Source organism: Mustela erminea, chromosome 19, assembly GCF_009829155.1.
Source record: "Mustela erminea isolate mMusErm1 chromosome 19, mMusErm1.Pri, whole genome shotgun sequence".
Taxonomy (NCBI): domain Eukaryota; kingdom Metazoa; phylum Chordata; class Mammalia; order Carnivora; family Mustelidae; genus Mustela; species Mustela erminea.
In genome coordinates, this window is record NC_045632.1 from 50,635,530 (window position 1) to 50,658,962 (window position 23,433).

General features: G+C 50.5%; 2 protein-coding genes across 7 annotated transcripts in view; both read left to right on the top strand.

Moving 5' to 3' along the window:
- On the top strand, window positions 1–10,491 carry MON1B (MON1 homolog B, secretory trafficking associated). 2 transcript variants are annotated; one of them, XM_032324206.1, is made up of 6 exons: window positions 1–89; window positions 503–660; window positions 2,631–2,960; window positions 3,488–4,307; window positions 4,658–4,805; window positions 7,130–10,491. In XM_032324206.1, the coding sequence occupies exons 2-6, from the start codon at window positions 513–515 to the stop codon at window positions 7,337–7,339; spliced, it is 1,656 nt and encodes a 551-aa protein (XP_032180097.1). In that variant the 5' UTR covers window positions 1–89; window positions 503–512; the 3' UTR covers window positions 7,340–10,491. The 2 variants fall into 2 exon arrangements, with proteins under 2 accessions (XP_032180097.1, XP_032180096.1); XM_032324205.1 differs by lacking the exon at window positions 1–89 and adding an exon at window positions 96–287.
- SYCE1L (synaptonemal complex central element protein 1 like) overlaps window positions 8,337–23,433 on the top strand; it is a 19,873-nt gene continuing 4,776 nt past the window's right edge. For 2 of the 5 annotated variants that reach the window (XR_004281168.1, XR_004281166.1), the window contains exons 1-12: window positions 8,337–8,430; window positions 14,505–14,567; window positions 16,479–16,538; window positions 16,725–16,799; window positions 17,346–17,393; window positions 17,669–17,723; window positions 18,868–18,951; window positions 19,202–19,265; window positions 20,103–20,172; window positions 20,264–20,351; window positions 20,621–20,705; window positions 20,910–22,891. Coding sequence is in view for 2 of the 5 variants with exons in the window: in XM_032324207.1 (XP_032180098.1) it covers window positions 8,358–8,430; window positions 14,505–14,567; window positions 16,479–16,538; window positions 16,725–16,799; window positions 17,346–17,393; window positions 17,669–17,723; window positions 18,868–18,951; window positions 19,202–19,265; window positions 20,103–20,172; window positions 20,264–20,351; window positions 20,621–20,705; window positions 20,910–20,969 (825 nt within the window). In the remaining 3 variants the exon portion in view is untranslated. The other 3 variants (XR_004281167.1, XM_032324207.1, XM_032324208.1) reach the window with 3 other exon arrangements.

A 23,433-nucleotide genomic window follows, 5' to 3' on the forward strand; every position in this document is an offset into this window, starting at 1 on the left:
GCCAGTGCGGTGAAAGGAGCTGTTAGGCGGCGCACCGGGTCTCCAGCCAGACCGACGTAAATCCGGGAGTGGCGCGCGTCATCTCAACGGTGAGGGGACACCAGCGTGCGGCGGGAAACTAGGTTGCTGCGCGGCGGCGAGCGAATAAAGCGCCGCAGCCGGAAGTGTCTTCAGAGCGGCGTCGTACCCGGAAGTGTGGCAAGACGTCAGCCGCACCCGGAAGTGTGATGCTGCCGCTGCCTGGGAAGTGATGGTACCCGGCCAATTGGGATACGGGATTAAAACAGGTGTTTATGTCTCTTTATCTGAGGAAGCTCATTAGAACCTCCTTTTCGGGAAATCTTGGAGGGTGCAAGTAGTTGGTCATGTTTTTGCTTGTCTCATCCTCTTGAAACCCGAGGGGAAACAAGCACTAGGAATGTGTTCAAGGAGTCCAGGCTCAGTAGAGGCTTTAAAGAAGTTTCTTTTGCTGCCTGTCACCCTCAATTCCCTTACCCCACAGGGATGTGCAGATGGAGGCTGGAGGAGACACTACTGCCCCAGCCCCTGGGGACGCGGAGGACTTGGAGGACACTCGGTTCCCCAGTGAGGAGGATGGAGAGGATGGAGAGGTTCACGAGGCCCCGCCGGATCCTGGGGACGGGGACCTGGAGAAAACAGGTATGCCTTCCTCTCACCAGGGTCTTTGAAAGAATACCTGGAGGGTGTCGTTGCTGGGAGAGGTCCGAGGGGGACCAGCGAGGAGTCTTTCGGGACTCGGGAAAGTAGTTTAGAGCATAGCAGGATTAGTAGGAGGCCATGGTGGACACACAATGTAGTTTAAGTCGTTGAGAAATGAAATCAGGGGGTATCAGTGTGATGTTCACTGGTCTGAGTTCAGGCCTTTGAGGAATCAGAGGTCAGCGGGCGCCAATGAGGGGCATGGGGGATTTAGGATGTTAAGGTCAATGAATGACCAAAAGAAAGTCGATATGGCCAAAGGGGAACTATTTAAAAGTCTGTGTCTTTTGAGGCTAGGGTGTTACTTAAGTCATTGAGGTGGGAAAGGGGATCAATGGTGACAAATGCACATTCATTGTTTACATCTTTGAGGAAGTCAGTGGTGAGTTGTTGGTGGCAGTCTTTAAGGAACCAGAAATTAGTAGATGTTAATGGTGATCATCGGTGAGGAAGCCGTGGACATCAATGAGATTATCTGGAGAGTCGGACGACTGATAGGAGGGTATTTGAAGACCTAGGTCGATGCGTATAGGTATTCGGTGGAGACTCATTAGGAGTCATTGCAGAAGGAGTGCACATGGACCACTTAGGAATGAGTGGATGTTGGTGGCATCATCAGGAAGGATGCGTGGACATCACTGAGAATAAAGGGTGTGGGTGAGGGCTGTCTGAGGATTTGGGAATTATTGGCAAGTAATGGCAGCTCTTGGGGAGGTAACTGGGAGGAGGACATGGGGGATAAGCAAATGTCAATCAAAGAATGAGGAATATGAGGTTATCAGGATTCTATAGGAAAATTGTTGAAATAAGGGTTGTCAATGGAAGATCAGTGGACATTGACTGGAATAAATGGGGGGTGTCAAGGGAATCAGTAGGGGGCAGCCGTGGGTTTTATTGCTGATTGTTAATGATGGTCACAAGGAGGGGAGATGGAGGTCATTATTATAGTCCTGTGTGTTAGTGTATGTATGTTATGAAGGATATTATAAGGAGGGAAGTGGATTATCAATGAGAACAACAGGAGGTCAGGGAAGTCAGAGGATGTCACTGAAGTCCTCAATATTAGTGGAAATTAATAGTAGTCATAGGAGGAGATGGGAGAATGAAATAAAAAAGGGTCAGGTGAATCAGGAGAGGTTATTTGAAATCTTGGATGTTAGTAGAGGTCAATGGTAGTCATGGTGGGGAGTGGAGTGCACATGGGGTAAAATAGATTGTGTGTCAGGGTAGTCACTGGAGGTCATTGAAGACCCAGGTATTAGTGATATTAATGGAATAATTGGAATGTTAGTGAACAGCAGTGGGAGTAAATAGGGGGTTAGGGGAGGCTAAAAGATATGGGTGCTAGTGGACATTCATGGCAGTCATTGGGAGAATTAGTGGTTATCACCAAAAAATATACATGGGTGACCAGAAGAGTCAGTGAGGTCATTAGGGATCAGTGAACATTCATGAGAATAAATAAGGTATTAGGGAGGGATGGGGCAGGGGAAGGATTTACATGAGAGACTATGGAGATATTAGTGGGTATCATGGTGGCCAATGAGAGGTGAGTAGTCGGTACTAGGAAAATATATGAGGGGTCAGAGGTATTCATGGGGGATTATTGAAGATGAAGTTATTAATAATGGTCATTCAGAAGCAATAGCGTGAAGACTTGAAAGTGGCAGTTATTGAAAGGAGAATAAACAGTCTCTAGGGATATAGAGGGCTCAGTAATGACAGAGATTGGATTGTTGGGGCTTTAGGGGGATCGTGTGGAGGTCATTGAGGGGCTAAGGAGACACCTGGGGGGTCTCTGTCAGCATCATGGGTCAGTGGGAGGCACTGGTAGAGATTTGATAAGTCCTTGGGCACATGGGGTTACGGGGAGTCCACAGCCAGATGACCCACCAGGAGTTCCCTTTCAGAATCCGAGACGAAGGATCAGCCCTCCAGCCTGCTGTCACCACTGCCCCAAACAGAGGCCCCATCATGCAACTGTGGGCTTTGGGATCCTGCAGCCTCAGAGAATAGTCCCGTGGGTGGCGCCGAGAGTGGCTCTGGGGGCCAGGGCGGGGACCCCAGTGACGAGGACTGGCGCAGCAAGCGAAAGCACGTGTTTGTGCTGAGCGAGGCAGGCAAGCCCATCTACTCAAGGTATGGCAGCGTGGAGGCACTGTCGACGACCATGGGTGTGATGACGGCCCTCGTGTCCTTCGTGCAGAGTGCAGGCGATGCCATCCGCGCCATCTACGCTGGTGAGCAGAGGAGGAGGAGGTGGAGCGGGCATGGTGACTGGGCAAATGGCTGACCGGCCAGCCGGCTGCCTGGGAGATTGTCCAGGCAGCCAGGGGCAAGTCCGTGTATGTGGGCGGCTGGCCAGGATCTGTCTGTTGTCTGACTGTTTGGCCTGCTGGGTTCTGAGTGATTAACACACCTGGATCTGAGTCACTGGATACTTCCTGGTTCATCTGAAAGCCTGACTTTGGGGGCTCAGCTTTGTGGCTGAGTTGGGTGTCTCTAGGTTCCATGTCAGTCCTTGCTCTGTTGTCCCCTGACCCATGCTTTGTGTCTAACCTGATTCCTTGACCGTCCCATCATGTCTCTAGAACTAACCCAGACTCCCCCAAGCTGTCCTTATCCCCATCCCAGTGTACCGCCAAGTGACCACGTGAGCATGGGCCAGGAGTGCGTGTGTTCAGGGAAAGAGCGGCAGAGCCCTGCCTGACCCCGCCCGTCGCCGCTGACCCCTCTCTACCCGCTGTGCCCCCCTTCCCTCCCCCAGAGGACCACAAGCTGGTGTTCCTACAGCAGGGCCCACTGCTGCTGGTGGCTGTGTCCAGGACTCCTCAGTCGGCAGCCCAGCTCCGCGGGGAGCTGCTGGCCGTGCACGCACAGATCGTGAGCACATTGACCCGGGCAAGCGTGGCCCGCATCTTCGCACGCAAGCAGAACTACGACCTCCGCCGCCTGCTGGCCGGTTCGGAGCGCACGCTGGACCGGCTTCTGGACAGTGTGGAGCGGGACCCCGGCGCCCTGCTGTTGGGCGCCGTGCGCTGTGTGCCTCTGGCCCGCCCACTGCGCGAAGCCCTGGGTGCGCTGCTGCGACGGTGCACTGCGCCCGGCCTGGCCCTCTCGGTGCTGGCCATCGGAGGTCGACTGGTGACGGCGGCCCAGGAGCGGACTGTGTTAGCCGAGTGTCGGCTGGACCCCGCCGACCTGCAGCTGCTGCTCGACTGGGTGGGGGCGCCGGCCTTCGCGGCGGGAGAGGCGTGGGCACCCGTGTGCCTGCCCCGCTTCAATCCGGATGGTTTCTTCTACGCCTACGTGGCGCGCCTGGACGCCATGCCCGTGTGCTTGCTGCTGCTTGGCACTGACCCTGAGGCCTTCCATGACATGGCCACCTGCCGGCGCCTGGTTGAAGAAGGCATGCACGCCCTGGGTGCCATGCGGGCTCTGGGGGAGGCTGCCAGCTTGTCCAGTGCCCCATCAGCCAGTGCTCCTGCCTACAGCGTGCAGGCTGTGGGGGCACCGGGCCTCCGGCACTTCCTCTATAAGCCACTGGACATCCCCGACCATCACCGCCAGCTGCCCCAGTTTACCAGGTAGGCCCTGACCCTGTGGGCAGTTGGTGGGCAGGAAGGCCTGAGATCCGGCACCTCATAGACAAGAGGTGGGAGAGAGCCAGGCATTCTCTAGAAGGACGGGATAGCATGGGTGTCTGTCCACGGAGGGAGGCTCGGCCGCCAACCTCAAGGAATCCTGTATTCTGTTGAAGAAGAGGGCTCCGGTCCTCGAGGAGGCCCCTCGGTAGCTGGGCCTCCAACCACTGAGAAACCTCAAGTCTAATGGGGGCGGCTGGGCTCCGTTTCACTGAACTCCCTAGACTGAGGGGAGATGGGGCGGCCAAGCCAGCCTCTGACTGACGCTGGCCTCCCCTGCCTTCATCACGCAGCCCCGAGCTGGAGGCCCCGTACAGCAGAGAGGAGGAGCGACAGCGCCTGTCCGACCTGTACCACCGTCTGCACGCGCGCCTCCACAGCGCCTCCAGGCCGCTGCGTCTCATTTACCACGTGGCCGAGAGGGAGACGCTGCTGGCCTGGGTGAGTCGGCTAGGGGCCCGCAAGAGTTCGTTCCTGACTTCACGCCCCCTTTCCCCACACTCTATCCCCTCTGACCAGAACAGCCTCCATGAGGCACACCCTGCCTTGGGCTGCATCGCTTTTCCTACCATTACACACGTACCTTTGAAACCCATAAGGATTGCACAGTCTACAGCCCTCCGGTTCGCTGTTCTCTTCGCTGTTCCCCCATTGGCTACCAGTAGAGCATCCTCAACTTGGAAGAGGTCCCATTAACAGCCGTCAGTATGCCTGTTGCTTTCCCAGTAGCCCTGCCCGTAGGTCTCTCCGCCAGTTCATTTTTCGCTTTGGGAGTCCCCAGCACTCTTGAAGACCACAGGCTTGGTCCCAGGCCATGCCTTCTACCTGGGGTGTCTCCCCTGGGGGCTTCAGGGTTCCTCTCCTCACTTCCTGTGGGTCTGTTAAGGTCAGCTGTTCAGGGAGTTTGGCCAAGGTGACCCCACTGGAAATGGCACCTTCCCTCAGGCTTTGCCGGTTGGCAGACGTGTATTAAATAATTCATTGCATGCTTATTGGGTAGGAGGCATTGTTCTCACCTAAGGATTTTATTTTTAAGTTTTTTTAACTTTCATTTCCAAGCAATTTTAGACTTACAAGGAAGCTACAAAAAGGTACAAATAATTACTACAAATAGGTCCCTCACCTGGTTTCTCCAGATGTCAACCACAGGAGCTTTAAAAAAATCAGGAAATTAACATCAATACAACATCTAATCCTCAGACTTCATTCAGATCTCACCAGTTGTCCCACTAATGTCCTTTAACAGGTCCAGAATCCAGCCCAGAATCATATGTTGGTTTATCTGTTGTTCTCTCTTCAGTCTCATTTATTCTAGAATCCTTTCTCAGTCTTTTGTTTCTTGCGTGTCCTGGATACTTTTTAAAAGAGTACCAGCTAGTTAGTTTGTAGCATGTCCCTCAACTTGGGTTTTTCTGTATTTTATCATGACTGAAATAAGGTCAGGCATTTTTGGCAAGAATATCAGAAGAGTGAGTGATATGCCCTTCTTTGCCCCGGATCGGGAGATCCACAATGTCAGGTTTGTCCCACTGTTGATGTAACTTAGGTCACTTGGTTAAGGTGGTTTCTCCCAGATTTCTGCACTATATAGTGTTTTCCCCCTTTACCTCTCATAATTATCTTGTGGGGATTATGTCAGGTTTCTGTTTTTCATCACACTTTCATTCACTAATTTTAATAGCCATTAATGATTCTTGTCTGCAAAAGTTTCTACTCTGGTGTTTGCCACGTGGTGATTTTTGAACTGTATCATCCCTTCCACATTTATTATTTGACATTCTACTTCTATATGAAAGAACTCTTCCTCCCCCTACATATTGGTTGAATTTTTAATTTTATATCAATATGGTCTCATGGATGTTTCTTTAAGTCAGTGAGCTAAAAGCCTTTTCTGTCATTGATTTTGGTGCTAAAACTATCTCAGTGTAGCCGGGGTGGGCCCTGTTTCTTTTTTATATGTCTCCCATCACTGTTTGAGCATTCCTGTTTCCTGGCACACGATGTTCCAGGCTCATCATGTACTTTCTCTGTGCCAGTCCTGGAATCAGCCATTTGTCCAGGGAGCCTATGTCCTTTTGGTGGAGGACAGCATTTCAAAACCAAGATATTGTAGGCCCAGGATTTTAAATTGGGTTGTCAGGGGATGACTCACTGAAGAGATGGAGAGGGAAAGGACCGTGCAAATGCTGTAAGGTGAGACAGAACCTGTATGTTGTAGGAATAGCAAGGAGAGGTTGGAGTGGCTGGTCTGCTCCCCCGGTGAGCGAGGGGGAGAGCAATGAGAGGTGATGCGGAAGTGACCTGGTCAGGTTAGGACCTTCTGGTTGGTATAAGGATTAAATAGAATTAATCCTCCTGTCCTCCTAATCCTCCTATTATGCCCCGGCTACAAAGGATGAAAACAGTTATGTGGAGCTTAGAACAGAACCTTGTATATAACAACCGCTCAGTAAATGTTAAGCACTGTTGCTATTACACCTGGTCCACAGGTGAGCAAACTGACATCCAGGGAGTATGTGTGTGTGCGTGTTCACACGTACACACACACACACACAGAGCCAGCATTACCCAGCCGAAGCCACTAGATTCAGCTGATTTTTTGGCCCTACTGAAAACCCCTGGCCCACGGTGATGTAGCACCAGGTAGGAACCCTCGCCCTATGTTTTTTCCAAACAAGAGACAAGCATGGGGCCCAGGTGGGGTGGACAGGACAGGGCATGGCCAGCTCTGGCCTAACTAACTCTGTCTCCTCTCAAACCTGCAGGTGACTTCCAAATTTGAACTCTATACCTGCCTCAGCCCACTGGTGACAAAGGCAGGTGCCATCTTGGTAGTGACCAAACTCCTGCGCTGGGTGAAGAAAGAGGAGGATCGACTCTTCATCCGTTACCCACCCAAGTACTCCACACCCCCCGCTGCCCCAGCTGCCTCTTCAGACCAACCTTCCCATAACGGCTTGTTCACTGGACCTTGAGTGGCAGAGTTCTTAGATTGGGCCGTGCTGAGAAGCACCACCTTTGACTTTTACCTTCTGTCTCCAGCCTGGAAATGGGGCAGGAGGACACAGGAAAGGCTGCTTCCCCAGCCCGGTGATGCTCCTCCAGCTCTGGGGACATCCTTGGGCCCCTCTGCCCTGTTCTCCCTCTGCCCCGCCTCTTCCACTTGGATGACATCCCTCTGTCAGGGGCTGTCTCCTCCAGTCCTGGGCACCACACCCTCTGTCCTGCAGCAGGAGTCAGCCTCCTGGTGGGCTGTGAGCCCTGAGTGTCCAGGGTTGGCCAGGGTCCCTTTGGGTGGAATTGGGAATGCATGGCCAGCCTTTAAGAAAGGCTTTAAGAAAGAAACTGTACCTAAAAGACCTCAAATCAGTTTCGACAAGGACATTCCTTTGCCCTTCACCTACTTCATCTTCACCCGGTCAGAAGTGACCCTGGTCAATGTTGGCCGCTGCTGATGGAGAAGGTGGCCTTCTGGGCACAACACCTGACTGACTTCACACCTGGCTGAGATCCAGACCGTGTGCATGGGAGGCGCGCTCGGCTTCTGAGGCTCGTTGAACTCCCGTGAAGTGCAGAGAACCTCGCATCGGCTGTCACGCGAGGATCTGTGAGCGAAAGGGGACTCGAACTCTTGGGTACCACGGCACAGTTCACATATGTGTGTCTCGTACTTCCAACCTGCACCACGTAGCAACCCAGAGAGGGAAAGGCCTCCCTAGAGTTCGTGTGCGTGGGCACAGCACTCCCTTCTCAACCGACCAAGACCCGGTCGTGCCCTACAGTAGAGTTGGCGGGCCTCAGGGTGTACGCATGCGCGCTGTCGTCCAGGGGCTCGGGCAGCGATTCGCAACCTCCGTGCTGCTCTGCCTGGGTCAACTGACGGGCCGACACGCGCTGCACGCATGCGCTCTCACGTAGGTGGTTTTTTTTTTTTTTTTTTTTTTGACCAATAGTCATCCAAGGTGTACGCAAGCGCAAACCCCGCGTTGGAAAATGGAAAATGGCAGGTTGGAGCCTTTGAAAATGGAGCCTCCCGAATTGGTAAAGGAGGCCGAGGAGGCTGAAGGTAGGAAGGGCGAGCCAGCCTCTGGGCGCGGCGGAAGGGAGAGAGCCCTGTCCCTTCACAATGACGAAATAGTAATAGCAGTACAAAAAAAAAAGTCAAAATGTAAGCTTTATGAAAACAAAACCGTTCCCCAACGGGGAGAAAACTAACGTGCATCTTGTCATCATCTAGATGAACCCCGCTTCGTCGGGCACGTTGGTTTAAGTGTTCCGAAGGAACGGTCGACTAAATACTTCAGTCCGTATCTCCGCGGACGACACGCGGAGACGGATGTCGTCTCAAAAGTCACCGGCTCCTGTCGCACCGAGGAGAAGCACAGCAGTTCCCCAGTGTCATTCCCACCCAGCCCACAGCCCATCTCGCACGGACTCGAGTCCGAATCGAGGGGCCTCTCCCGTGCCCGGCGTCGCTCTGGGGCCCTTGGTCGATCGTGACACCCCCGCACCCCGGCGAGGGGCAGGGGGTGGCCCTAGAGATCATTAGAAAACGTAGTGTGGCCTGAAGAAGGAAACCTCCCAATTCGGTGACCCACAGCTATGTCACCAACATTCTCTCTCTTTTTTTTTTTTTTTTTATTGTAGACATTTTTGGAATGTACCAAAGTACAGCAAATAATGTGAAGGCCCACTCCTGTCCCCACAGCTCTGACTTTCTGCCCTCTGATTGAACTCTGTCCCCCTTCGTACACACTCTTTAAACCACCGTATCAATGTCATCTGGACTGCATCTTTCCAGATCTATCTATGCAGACGTCAACAATAATTACGATTGTTCACTTGTTTATTGTTACTTCTCTAGCACCTAAAACAATGCCCGCTTGGCACATAGTAGGTGCTTACTAACTTTGTTTGTTTGTTTTAAATTGTTTGAACAGTCATTTAACAGGAAGAGCTCTCAGGTTAGGGCTAGGCATCAAAGGCCAGCTTCCAACAAAGGACATTCAGAAAGAAGACAGATGCAAATAGATCTCATATATTAAGCACTTGCTATAGCGCTTAAAATAGTAGCAATTGTGCTAAAACCTATTTTAGTATCCAGCTTTCAAATTCGTCAAAATTGGAGTCATAATTAACTTCACCAGCATTGGAGAAAATTGAAAAGCGTGTTAAGTTAGCATTTCTAGCCCATTGAAAATGGATTTAAAAAGAGAGGGATAAATTAATATTGATTACTGTGTGGGGAAACAGGCTCTCTCTTGCCTCACTCAGAACTGACCAGTAAAGGCTTTGCTAGAAGCGTTTTGGCAGAATATTTTTAGCATCTAAAATGCTATTCCATCTCTTTAGTCACCATGCTTGGTAATCAGGGAATATACAGATGTGTGGCCCATGAAGGACCATCAAAGTGTTGTCGATGGAAGCAGAACAAGAAGCAATCAGGCAAATGTCTAGATTTAGATATATCCACGCCTATTGTGGAATGACTGGGTGGTGGACCTTTTTTTAAGTAGTAGGAAAAAAAATAAGAAAATAAGATAATTAAAAATGAATTTTTAAAAGAGTAAGATCACGGGTTATTGACACAGAATCAGCTTCAAAGGTGATCATACTTTTATGAGAGAAAAGCGAGTTGGGATTTAAAAAATATATAAAGAGGGGCAGTGTCAACTAGAGCCCTAGGTATGTTGCACAGTATCTGAAGGCTAAAGGCCTAACTGATGACTCTTAACAAGGGACTTAACATTTTTAGGGGTGCGCAGAGGTGGAGGCATTTTTGTGATTTTTTTTTCTTTTATTTTTCTTTCAGGAATATGTAGTGCTATATAATTTTAAAATAGAGAAGGGGGAATTTTGAATGGCATCCGAGGATCATATTTTAATGTTGATCAATATTAACATCCCAGTTTTGATGGTTATACTGTGGTTACCTGGTAGAGTCCCTTGTATATAAGAAATATACACTGGAATATTAAGGAATAATGGGCCATGATGCCAGCAATATATGGTACAGAAATGCTCACAAATGAGAAATCCAATACAAAGGCAAAGAGGAGCACTGTGGCCTTTTTCTACCACTTTTATGTACGTCTGAAATTATTTCAAAATAAAATGTTAAAAGGGACTCATGCTGTACAGACTGCTTTGTAATCCGGATTTCTCAGAAACTTTTTATCAAGATGTTAGTTGGGTTACTTAAGAGATTTACTGATCACTCATGATCACTTGGACTAGAAAGGAAGTGGAGAGGAAAAGTGAAGATGGGGCTTTTGCAGAAATGGTTACAAAAGCCAGCTGTAAAAGACATGGGGACAATCGAGAAATCACATTGATTATTGGACGGTATTACATGAGGACTGTTAATCTTGTCAGTGTGATCACAGGATTGGAGTTATCTAAAAATGGCCTCAGGTAGTTGAGATTCTTAGTGAAGTGTCTGGGGATGAAATGTAATAAAACATACAGCTTGCCTGAAAATACTTCAGCACAGAAAAAACAGCTGAAGCCAATATGGATGAAAGTAATAGTTATGAGATCTTAGCAATGTGTAATCACAGTTCACCAAGGTGTCCTCTCTATTTTCATGGATGTTTAGAAATTTTCATTTGAAATCCTACAAAGAAAACAATGACAAATACTTCTCCCTGTTAATAAAATAGCTTTAATTTTTTTTGTTTCATTTCCAAATATGTTTTTAAAAGATTTTCTTTATTTGACAGAGAGCAGCAGGGGGAGTGGTAGGCATAGGCAGAGGGAGAAGCAGGCTCCCCACTGGTCAAGGAGCCTGATGTGGGACTTGATCCCAGGACCCTGGGATCACAACCTGAGCCAAAGGCAGGCACTTAAGTGGCAGCCACCCAGGTGTCCCTTATTCCCAATATTAAGAGTATTGTAAAAATTAAAAGTCTCAAGAAGAGACATATCCATTATTATTTATTATATCAGAGAAAAGCAGTAAGATTTAGAGCCAAGGAGAGAAGGGGAAGTTTCATTTTTAACTTCACATATTTTGTAGTGTGTGAATGTTTTTGGGTAAGAAAGTAAAAAAGGAATACATGAAATACATTTTCCTAAAAGATCTGAGGGTGTTCACCAAACTGTTGGCGGCAGTTACCTCTAGGAAGGGGAGTGACTCATTGAAGGTGTTGTTCCTGAGAGGAAGCTGTTACTTTTTTGTCCGTGGTTTTCTACAGTTGTTTATTAAATAGTCAAAAGTTCAAATGCAAAGTTAAAATAAGGCATAGTAATTTGTAAATGATTTGAGACAAGACATGCAAAGAAAGCGAACATACCAGCAAACATTTTAACAAAACCCAATAAGCTCGGGTTAAAAAACCCTGGTTTATAACATGATTTGTTTTTAAAGATTGATTCATTTGAGAGGGAGTGAGAGAGTGGGTGGGGGCAAGGGGAGAGGAAGAGGGAGAGAAAGTCTCAGTCGGGTTCTGCACTGAGTGTGAAACCTGATGTGGGGCTCAATTTTCATGACTCTGAGATCATGACCCAGGCAGAAACCAAGAGATGGACACCTAACCGACTGCACCACCCAGGCTCCCTATAACATGATTTTTCATGGCTAAAAAGGATTTCATCCTATGAACATGCCCTACTTAACTAAAATATCTTTAGATTGTTTCTGTTTGTAAGATTAGAAATAAGGAACAACTCGACCGCCATCATTTATTCCCTGGAGATAGATTCCTCCTAGATAGGGAATTTCTGATGTAGAGGATTTGAGTAATTTTTTTGATATTTACTACCAAAAGTATTGAAATGTAATACTGGTTTTGCCTATCAGATTGGCAAAAATGAAGAAGTTGGAAAACATACTTGGCTGCTAAGACTACGGGGAAGGAAACTTTTATGGGCCTGCTTGAAATACGGGGAGAACCATTTCATAAAACCAAATTTAGTAATACACATGCTCTCTGATCCAGCAGGTGGCCTAGTAGGAATTCATCCAGTAAATATATTCATATATATGCACCAAAAGTATGCATGGGGATGTTTTTCTGGTTGAATACACAATTCGATTTTGTCTCTCCCCAAAATTTATGTCTATCAGTACCTTAAAATGTGGCCTTACTTGGAAATAGGGTCTTCGTAGGTATAACTAGTTAAGATAAAGTCATTCTGGAGCCGCCTGGGTGGCTCAGTGGGTTGACCTCTGCCTTTGGCTAGGGTCATGATCTCAGGGTCCTGGGATCGAGCCCTGCATTGGGCTCTCTGCTCGGCGGGGAGCCTGCTTCCCCCTCTCTCTCTGCCTGCCTCTCTGCCTACTTGTGATCTCTGTCTGTCAAATAAATAAATAAAATATTTAAAAAAAAAAAAAAGATAAAGTCGTTCTGGATTAGAATGGGCCCTAATCCAATGATCGGTTTCCTTATAAGAAGAGGGAAACTTGCACATACAGAAATTCACAGAATGCCAGATGAAGACACACACAGAAGGAAGACCCTTTTTGTGGTACTTTCTTATGGCAGCCCAAGAAGAACTAATACAAATGGTCACTGTGGCCTTGTTTGTAACAGCAAAAGAAGAGAAGCAGCCTGAGTATCCATCAGTAGGGGACTTCTTTTAAATTATTGTCGGTCTGTTCAGTGGACTACTACGAAGCCACTAAAAAGAATAAAAACATCACCCATATACACTGTCAGATGAAATATACAAGACGTAGGCACTATGTATGACATGCCACCACTTAAAAAGCAAGAGTGGACTTGTGCTTGTATGTGAATTGAATTATCTCCAACTAGACAACAAACAGCTTATAACACAGTGATCTCTGTGAAGGGGAAGTGAGGAACTTAGGGTCTGAGGAGGAGGGACTTTGCACTGTACGTTCCTGTGAGTAAGCATCTTTTACTTTACCTTGGGACTCTCATATGCGTTATAGAGCTGCCTTTCATTTTCTCTGCACCATGTTCCTTGGAGAGGAGTGGGTCACTGGACCTTGAGCTTTTATCATTGATTTCAAGAGTTTACGATGTTAACATTTTTCCTGTGGGGCTTTTGTCGTTGTTATAATTTTAAAAGTAATACAGACTCACATTAAATACATATAGACGTGTATATGGCTAAAAAGGGTCTTTGAATCAGGATCCAAATAAGGTCTTTTCCTACAACTGAATCATATATATATATATATATATATATATATATATATATATATATATGCCAAGTCTCTCTTAATCAATAGAGTTCCCCCCCTCACTCTTTTTGTTTTCCCCTTTGGAATTTATTTCTTGAAAAAACCAAATTGTCCTCTGGCATTTTCCAGCATCTGTATCCCTTTTTTTTTTTTTTTTTAAGATTTTATGTATTCATTTGACAGAGAGAAATCACAAGTAGATTGGAGAGGCAGGCAGAGAGAAAGGGAAGTAGGCTCCCTGCTGAGCAGAGAGCCCGATGCGGGACTCGATCCCAGGACCCTGAGATCATGACCCGAGCTGAAGGCAGCGGCTTAACCCACTGAGCCACCCAGGCGCCCCCCAGCATCTGTATCCCTATGGGGTCATTTAATTTGTTTCTCTGCTCCTTTTGTTTATTCTGGTTGATATGCAGGTATAGAAGCCTGGTAAGGTTCCTGGGCTGGTTTGGTTCGGTTTGGTTTGGTTTGGTTTGGTTTTTGGCAAGAATCCTTCGTAAGTGGTGTGTTTTTCCATGAGGAGGCTCACAATATCTGGTTGTCTTTTTTTGATGTTAGCGATAACCATTCCTTACACCCGTCAGTTGTTCAAGAATTTGCAAATTGTGACCTATAATGATTTTTTAAAAATCTATCTACAGTCTTCCTGCCCCGCTGCCTCGGGTGGAACTGCATACTGATTTTAAACAGCAGCAGCAAAAGCGCATCCCCTTCTCCCACACTGTTTCATTTCATTAAGGGGATGCCTGTGGTGTCCTTTAGGAGAAGCTGACCGTTAGGAGCCCTGATTCATCCAGCACACATCAGAAAGCTCAGGGGGCAGGGGACAGGGTCTTGCAGGAGCTCTGGCAGGAAACCTGCCCACCCCCACGGCCTGTCCTCAGTTCCAGCTCAGGCTTTCTGCAGAACTCCCTGCGCCTTTCTTCCTGCCTTCCCAGATAGGCCTGGACCTTTCTGCCATCCTGTAATTCTGGTTTTCGTCTCCACAGAGCAGACCAAGTCTTTGACGACGGCTGAAGACCTGCTGGCATTGGTGAAAAGGCTGCAGAAAGGTCATGTGTCTCCTTGTGTCTGAGGCTCAGCCTGGGGTTTAGAGGCAGGCGGATGTGGTTCACATTTAGCCCCCTCAGCTCAACAACCCTGGGAAGTTATTCCACCGTGCATTTCCCCCCTTACACAGTTTAATTCTTTGCACCTAAAGTACAGCTTGAAAATTCAAGAAGTATAAGGGAATGGAAAACCCTCCTCTCTTACACACACACACAGCCATCCATGTCCCTGGCTCAAGGGCTAGCAGCAACTACTTTAAAAATTCTTGGGTATTTTTCCAGAGATTAAAAAAAAATACCTTCCTGGGTGTGCACTCGTTGTCCTCCCTTTTTACACACAAATGGCAAATGGCCGTGCAAATGGCTGCACTTTGCGTCCCGGAGAGGGGGCCTAGGGGCCAGCCTGCATGGGGGCTGGGGCACAGTGCTGGCTAGGTTTGAGGTTTGACCTGCAGACCAGGCCATCTGCAACTAAAATACTATGACTGTTTGGTCTGTTTGGTCTGTTCCAAAGAAAAGAGAACCTCTCCTTCCTCCAGCCTGGCACACCCCTGCCCGCCATGGCCACCTGCATTGGAGCTGCAGGTAGAGAAATTACAGGACTAGAAATGCAGAGTTACCATGACTGTCTCAAGTAAAATGAGGCCCCTCAGGCATGTGTTAAGTCATAATCAGCACCTTGGAGATCATTCACTCTCCTAGAAGTCTCAGGAGATGGGAGTTGGTGGTCTCAGAAAATCAAGGGCTTGAGTTTATTAACTCCAGAACTCCAGAGTGTCAGGGGTGTGTAGTGAGACCCAGCAAGGGCTGTGAAGCTTTTGCCCCAACTCCGTGCTGCTGACCTTGAAGCCAAAAAGGGATGAGGAGGAAGACTTCTCCATACAGAGCCCTGAAATTGGGACTGTAGGAAGTTAGAGATAGTTCTCTAAAGAAAGCATGATCTCTCTGTCACTGGAAAACGTTAAAGCTGCCACCCACAAGATGAAAGCAGCATTTGCACCATTTCTCAGATGAGTCCAGTACCAGAATCAGATGAGAAGTGACTGTTAAGCTTTTAACAGAGTAGGGCAGGTGGGAGATCACTGGCTCGCAGCACACTCAAAATTACTTCTAGAATCCTCCACCGTGTCCCAGGAGCCCTGTGTGATCTGCCAACTCTACTTTCCCCCACCTGCCTCCTGGTACTTTCGACTTGCTCACTAGACTCCCATCAGCCACAGCAGCCCCTTGGCCCAGCCCCTTAGGCATGTGGTCCCGAGGTAAAGGCTCACTCCCACCGCTGGGGCTCACTTCCACTGCTCTGGTGTTGCACTGGTCCCTCCGCTTGGCGTGGTTCCCCCCCTCATATTCCCCAGCCCGCAGAACTGCAGGGCTCCCTTTCCTCGCTTCACGGGGAGGGGGGGCCCTTCCATATCCAGAAGCACCTTCTACCCTCTCACCTTTGACCCCTTGCCTCACTTTATTTCCAGCTGCAGCAGTCACTGCCACCCACACTGACCACTCATATCCTCGTTCAGTGTCCGTCTGGCCCATGCAGAATGCAAACCCTGCGAAGCCCTCTTACAGAGCCCAGCCAAAGCAGGCACTCGATAAATGCATTTTTTTTAATTTTTTAAAAAGATTTTATTTATTTATTTGACAGAGAGAGCACAAGCAGGGGGAAAGGCTGAGGGAGAATGAGAAGCAGGCTCCCTGCAGAGCAGAGGAAGCCCCATGTGGGACTCGATCCCAGGACTCTGGGACCATGACCTGAGCCAAAGGCAGTGGCTTAACCAGCTGAGCCACCCAGGTGCCCCGATAAATGCGTTTTGATTGCTAGTATCAGAGACACTCTACCAACACCCACCCATCTCTTTCTGCCGTAGACAGCCAGGCATCTGCCCTCTCTGGCTCAGTCTTTCTCTCACTCTGCAGAGGGAAGCCTAGAGCCACAGATTAAAGACCTGATTAACCGGATTAATGAGCTTCAGCAAGGTAAACCCCAGGACCTAGACTTCCTAGCTAGCCAGAAAGAACCTGAACTTTGAGTGCCTCCACTTCCTCATCTATAAAATCCAGACACCTCTGGGTTGTTGAAAGATGGGTGTGCAGCGTCAGAGTGTGCAAGAGAATAGCAGGGTTAGAGGCTGCACTCACACAGTGTCCTCTTCTTTGGCCCAGCAAAGAAGAAATCCAGTGAGGAACTGGGAGAAGCCCAAGCTCTCTGGGAGACCCTGCATAGGGAACTGGACTCCTGTAAGTAGGACCAAAAGAGGGACCCATAGATCTTCTCAGCACTGCCGATGTTCTCCGCACACCTCAGGTCTCGCATGGGCTGTTCCCTCCACCTGCAGTGCTCTTATCCATGTAACACCGGCTGCCTTTTGCTATCTCACCTTCCAGCTCTCAGTCCAGACTTAATTCTAAAGATCTACCCCATCTAGATATGGGCTACCACCAGCCCTCGGTCACTCCCACTCCCCTGCTTGATTTGTTTCTTCAAGCCTTTATCTCCCCTTGACATAGTGCATTTCTTTCTGGTCATCTCTCCCATGGGTACAAACCCTGCGCATTCTGCGGGGTCTTCACTCCTCTGGCACTTACAGAGAATGTGGACACTGACGGGGAGAAACTGGATGAGGACCGTCCCCAGTGGGAGATGGGTGCGGGTGGCAAGGAGACCCCTCCCCTGCCCTGGCACGGTGCCATACTTTCTGCGACTTGGACATGCCTTTGCATGAAGTTGCAATGGGGACATGGGATGTGGCCTCTGGGGGCTCATAGTGTCACCGTGTTTTCCAGTGAATGGAGAGAAAATGCACCTTGAGGAGGTCTTGAGCAAGAAGCAAGGTATTTATCAGCTGCCCTGTCTTCATTGTTCTACCACATTCGACCCACAAATGCCCACAATTCCCGGAACAGCCAGAGGAATCCCACTGAAACCTGAATCAGGGCGCTTCCCTCTCTGCTCGGACCTTTCCCTTACCTGCCACTTGACTCAAAGCAGACACTAAAGGCCTCCGAGTGCCCTCCCATGTGTGACATGATGTGGGACCCATTACCTCCCCCCGAATCCTGACTCCCCAAGAGGTCACACAGGGCTCCCTTGCTTCCTCTCCCCACAGAGGCACTGAGGATCCTCCAGCTGCACTGCCAAAGGAGGGAACGTGGGGCTCAGAAGTAAGAGGTCCTGCTCAACTCCTCCCCGCCTTATTGCCCAGCCTGCGGGAGGAAGGAGCCAGAGCTAGGGGAAATATACCTCGGACACACACTCCTCATTTTTCCTTTCTCTAGACTAGAGTAGCTAGACAAGAGACTTCCCTGATTTGCTATCAGACAGTGGTGTTGAGATTAACTCACTCATTGGATCATTCACTGCTCATTTCTTCATTAAATAAATCTCACCCACTGGTGTTATTCCACCATCCATTCATTTGTTTATTTATTTGCCCACTTAGGCCTCCAGTCATCCCCTTACTCACCTGTCCACCCACTCCCCCGTTCATCATTCATGCGCACATCTGTGAAATCCTTTTCCAGCCAGCCAGACAGCCGTTACGTCTCCAGCTTTCCATCCAATCATCCGGGCACCCTCTCTCCATCTTTCCAATCACCCGTTCATCTAGCTGTTCGTTTCTTCACCCTACCATACACCCAGACTTCTATGGATCCTTCTAGCAACCTTTCTTCTATTTCTCTGTCCAGCTATCATCCCTCCACTCATCATTTCTCCAGCCAGCTCTGACCTCGTCAGCCATTCACCTATCCAGTTACTGTCTGTCCAACCATCTCTCCAACTCTGGAATCTTCACCTAACAGGTTCTTGTGACCAGAAGTCTCACACCCTGATGTACTATGATTTTAACTCTGGGAAAACCTGTTGATAAAGCTCATACTGTGTGATGAGCAGTGTATGTTCATTTTTCTATCTGATCCTCGCAATGACAATTATAGGAGTTAAGGGTCACTGTCAGCCTTCCACCACTATTACCATTTTACATATAAGGAAACAGACCCAGACTGATTAAGTAATTTGTCCAGGGTCGCGGTTAAATAGCATATCTAGGCCTCAGGCTGGGACTTTAGATTCTATTAAGCTACATTACTAAACCCGTCAAGGAGGTGTCTTGGGAAGGCATGCTTTGATGAGGGACAGGACGGACAGGGTGATCCTCACAACAGAGGCCCATAAAGGTGCAGGTTCCGTGTGGGAAGAAAGGAGAAGGGTGACGGTTGTGAACATTCCACTGCCGTCCGCCGGTCCTGCTGAATGAAGTGGAGCTTATTCAGAGAATATGACTAAGAGTTGTCTTTCTCTTTCCAGGAAGGGCACGTTGCAGGAGTTCACAGAGCAAATTTCAATCCCTAACTCTCAGGTCACAGAGAACTGCACAAAGAAACAGCTGGGGTAACTACTGAGGGTAACCTTGGGTCTACGGCCCAGAGTGCTGCTGGGCTGGGGGTGGGACTTGCATCAGGGAGTTTGTTGGAGGAGGAGCTGTGGGAACCCAGGCTTGGAGGAGAAGGCCCATAAAAGGGCTCCTAGGAGAGGGAGCACTGGGCAAAGATCCAAAGGCCATCCAGAGGAACCCCAGACTGGGCCAGACCGGATGTCAGTCCTAGCATGTATTCTCTCATTCCTGGGTGTTGGCCCCTAGGTTACACGTTGAAGAACAGCTGGAGACTGTGATGGGCCAGCACAAGGACCTCTGGGAATTCCACGTGAGCCATCATTGCCTCCAACCACAGCCCCTCCTCTCCTGGTTTCACTGTCTCCTCTGATTGGCTCAGTGTCTACCCACTGCTCACCCCAACTCCGTGAGATAGTTTTGGACTCCTTTCTTCCTCTTTCCCACCAACTCAGCCATTCAGCTTTTACCTTAAATTTAGCCTCTTACCATTGCCGCATTGCCACAGCCAGCATCTGCCACCCAGCCCGCTTCCTCCCTGCTTACCTAGAGTTTGCTCCCCTTGCAGTGGCAAATACGAACCCTGAAAAAGCCATGGTCCTATCATTCCTTCATTGAACGAATGAAGGATGTGCCCAGCAACATTCCAGGAAGGAGGAGACGGTGGGGAGCCAAAGGGGCCAAGTATTTGCTTGTCCCCAGGACAGATGGGAGCAGGTGGAGGCATACTCAGACTCTAAACAAATAATTAGCTAGATCATGTAATGTCAGTGGGGAAGGCCTCTCTGGGCAGGTGGCATCTGAACGCAGACATAAAGGGAGAAAAACACGCAGCGATTTTGGTGCAAATGGTCCTGGAAGAAGGAACGGGCCAATGCAAAGGCCCTGAGGCTGAAGCGTGCCCAGGGTATTTGAAGAAGAGCATGGGGAGGCGGGTGGAAGGTGGGGGGAGTGAGAAGAGATGAAATTTGAGTGAGAGGTATACGGGGACACGGGGAGCTTTTGGAGAGGAAATTCGTCCCCACCACCACCAGGCACAGCTGGAACTGCACATCGAATTAATAGTTGAATGAATGAATGACTAATACGAGTAAGGGCTTGCCCAGGGGGCTGGGAGGACAAACGGACAGATAGGTCTCCCTTCTCACAGGTGTTGAAGCAGCGACTGGCCTGGGAGATACGCGCCCTGCAGAGCAGCAAGGAGCAGTTGCTCACTGAAGGTGGGACCCCCATGCAGGGTTGGGGCCGAGGGGGCGGGGCCTAGCCCGCTAGAGCTCCCGGCCCCGCCCATGACGCCCCGCCCACCCGCAGAGAAACTGGCGCGGGCCAAGCTAGAGGAGGTGGAGCTGCAGCTGAGTTCCCCACCCGAGGTCCGGGATGCCCGGGCAGTGAACGATGGGTGAGTGGGCCAGAGAGCATGGGGCGAAAGGGAAGGAGCAAGGAGGGGGGCGAGGGCAATGAGCCGACTTTCCCCCGGCACCGCCTCCAGCCGCCCCCCCGAAGGCCTGGCTCTGGAGTGGGTCGGTGGGGACTCTGGGGTGCAGCGCCCCTTGTACTCCAGCCGCTCGCGCCCCGGGCGCTTGGCGTCCGAAGTCTCTGTCGGGATCTTGGAGAGATCTTCCGCTCCACTCTCGTTCTCTTCTTCCTCTCCGCGCCCCCTGCTCTCAGGCTGAGGGCGGAGCTGGAGAAATTCGGGGGCCAGGATTCTGCCCAAATTCATTGCACGCCAAAGGACGGGGCCTCCAAAAGAGAGGTAGGGAGCTCGGCGATGCGGCGAGGGGGCAGAGATGGCGGGCGGGGGTGCCCTCGGAGTCTCTTTTGGAGAAAGCGTCAGTGGGGAGCAGGGCGCCCCGGCGGGGGACGTGACCGGTGGGGTAAAGGCAGCCGCCGGCCCGCGTGCGCGGACGCCAGCGCCCTCGGGACCCGGGGTCTGCAGCCTGACTTGCGGCTCCCGCAGGCCGGCCCCGAGCGCCCCGGCGCCCTCAGCGAGGACCTGGAGCCGCCCCCAGAGCAATAGGACCCTCCCGAAGCTCCTCACCCCTACCCGCTTCGAGGCGGGCCGAGAAATAAAGGCGAGGATATCGGACCTTCCTCCACCTCCTGCCTGAGTCTGTATTCCCGGGTCCGGGGGTGGAGGGCAGGGCCCTTGCTCGCAGCAGGCCGGGGGCGTGTCCAGGCACCCCGGGCGGGGCTTCTTCCGGGCTCCGCCCACCAGCCGCGTGCAGGACTCAGGAAGCTCCGTGAACGTTCCTGAGCATCACGAAGGACACGTGGGTGGGTGTGTTAGGATAGGGAGTGGACCACCCCTCAATTAGACAGAGAACACTCTCGATGATGCAAGTCACACAGCGAGGTTTGTTTCCAGCTAGCGGGGGTCCGAGTATCTGCCCGGCGCAGCGGGTTTCTGCAAGGACCCCCGCTAGCTGGAAACAAACCCCGCTGTGTGACTTGAATTATCGAGAGTGTTCTCTGTCTAATTGAGGGTTGAGGGGTGGTCCACTCCGTATCCTAACATTTGGAGGTTTAAGACCCTCCTCAGAGAGACAGACAACTCCCCGATACCGAGGTTTAACTAAAGGAACCGCGGAAGGAGGATTGGCCACCTCCGTCTGGAGAACTTAAGGTTCTCGCCTGGAGGGACTGAAGGTCGCTATCTGGATCTGGTAGAGAATTCTCATCTGGGTGGGCGGAAGGGTTGCGACCCTGGAGGCTCCATTTCTGAAGTCGCGGGAGATGTCCCCAACGAAAGGGTGCCGGAACGACGTCCACAGTGGACGCCGTTTGGCCGGCCAGGTAAGGGTCCTGAGTGGTGTGTGAGTGCGCCGGCGCCTGTGGGTGTGGTGTGGCTGACCGGCCGGTGGGTGTTAGAAAACTCGTTTCGAATGTGTGTGTTTGCTGGCTTTGTGTCTCTTGTCTTTTCCTGGCTTCTTTCTGTAATAATAATGGGACAGGCTCAGGTAACGCCCAAGACCCTGCTCCTGAACCACTTCCCTGAGATCCGCGCCAAGGCTCACAGTCATGGCGTGGAAGTAGAAAAAGGTAAGTTTGATACCCTCTGCTCTGCAGAATGGCCTACTTTTAAGGTGGGCTGGCCAACCCAGGGGACCTTTTCTCTGGTCCTTATTAAGAAAGTCCGAGATGTGATCAACTGGCCCGGACTACACAGCCGCCGGGACCAGTATCCCTGTATTTTAATGTGGCAGGCTTTGGGGGAAAGTCCTCCCTCCTGGCTGAAGCCATTTGTCCCCGAGAAGCCGGGGGACACCTCCCCCCGGTGCTGGCCACCTCTCGAGCCCCCCAGCATCTGACTGCGCCCGATCTTATGGCCCACCCGAAACTCCCGGGGAGCCCATCCAAGAAACCCTTTCTTACAGGAAGGGTCGGACCTGTACCCCTCCCTGATAGACCTAGATTTAGAAGAAACCGCCGCTCCAACCTGAGGCTGCCACCCCTCCCGAGCCCCTTCATTTGTCTACCTCCCCGTCAGCACCCGCCCCCCGCTTCAACCCAGGGACCAGCAAAGGGATTAAGGCCCCGCAGGCACAGGGAGGAGACCCCTGAAGAGGAACCGTCCTCCTCCACCTCAGCCGGGGCGCCCATTCTCCCCATAGGGGCCCTGGGAGGTACTGGCCCAAATGGGGAGCGATCTTACCAGTATTGGCCTTTTTCAAGCAGCGATCTGTATAACTGGAAGGCTCAAAACCCCCCTTTTTCTGAAGACCCAAAGGGTCTAACTGACCTAATTGAGTCTGTTATGCACGCACATAGCCCCACCTGGGATGATTGTCAGCAGCTCCTTAAGACCTTGTTTACTCCCGAAGAGTGCGAGCGAATCCTCACTGAGGCCAGAAAGAATGTCCCCGGCGACAACCTTGCCGAACCTGATGGAGGAGCGCTTCCCCTTGGATAGACCTGATTGGGACTTTGGGATCGCGGAAGGTAGGGAGCGTCTCCGAGTCTACCGCCAGACTCTTATGGCAGGTCTCCGAGCGGCGGGGCGCCGACTGCCCCCCCGCAATTTGGCTAAGATAAAAGCTGTAATGCAAGGGGAAAATGAAAGCCCAGCCGTGTTTTTAGACTTCCTCTGTGATGCTTATAGACCATACACCCCTCTAGACGCCCTGGCAGAGGAACATCAGTCAGCTGTGATTATGTCCTTTATAAACCAGGCTGCCTCAGATATTAGGAAGAGATTATATAAGAAAGAAGGACTGGGGGAAATGACCGTTCGGGATCTGATGAAAGTGGCAGAAAGGGTTTTCAACACTCGGAGGAAAGAGAGGATAGAATTAGGAAGGAAAATCAGGAACTACAAGAAAAAACTCGACAGGAGGCTAGAGAGCACCAGTGTAAGGAAAACCGGAAGAACAGAAGGAAATAGCTAACATATTACTGACAGGAGTCCGGGGTCGGGCCGGACCAAACTCTGGTCAGGCAGGCCCTGCGCGCCCCTGACGTAAACTAGACAGAGAACAATGTGC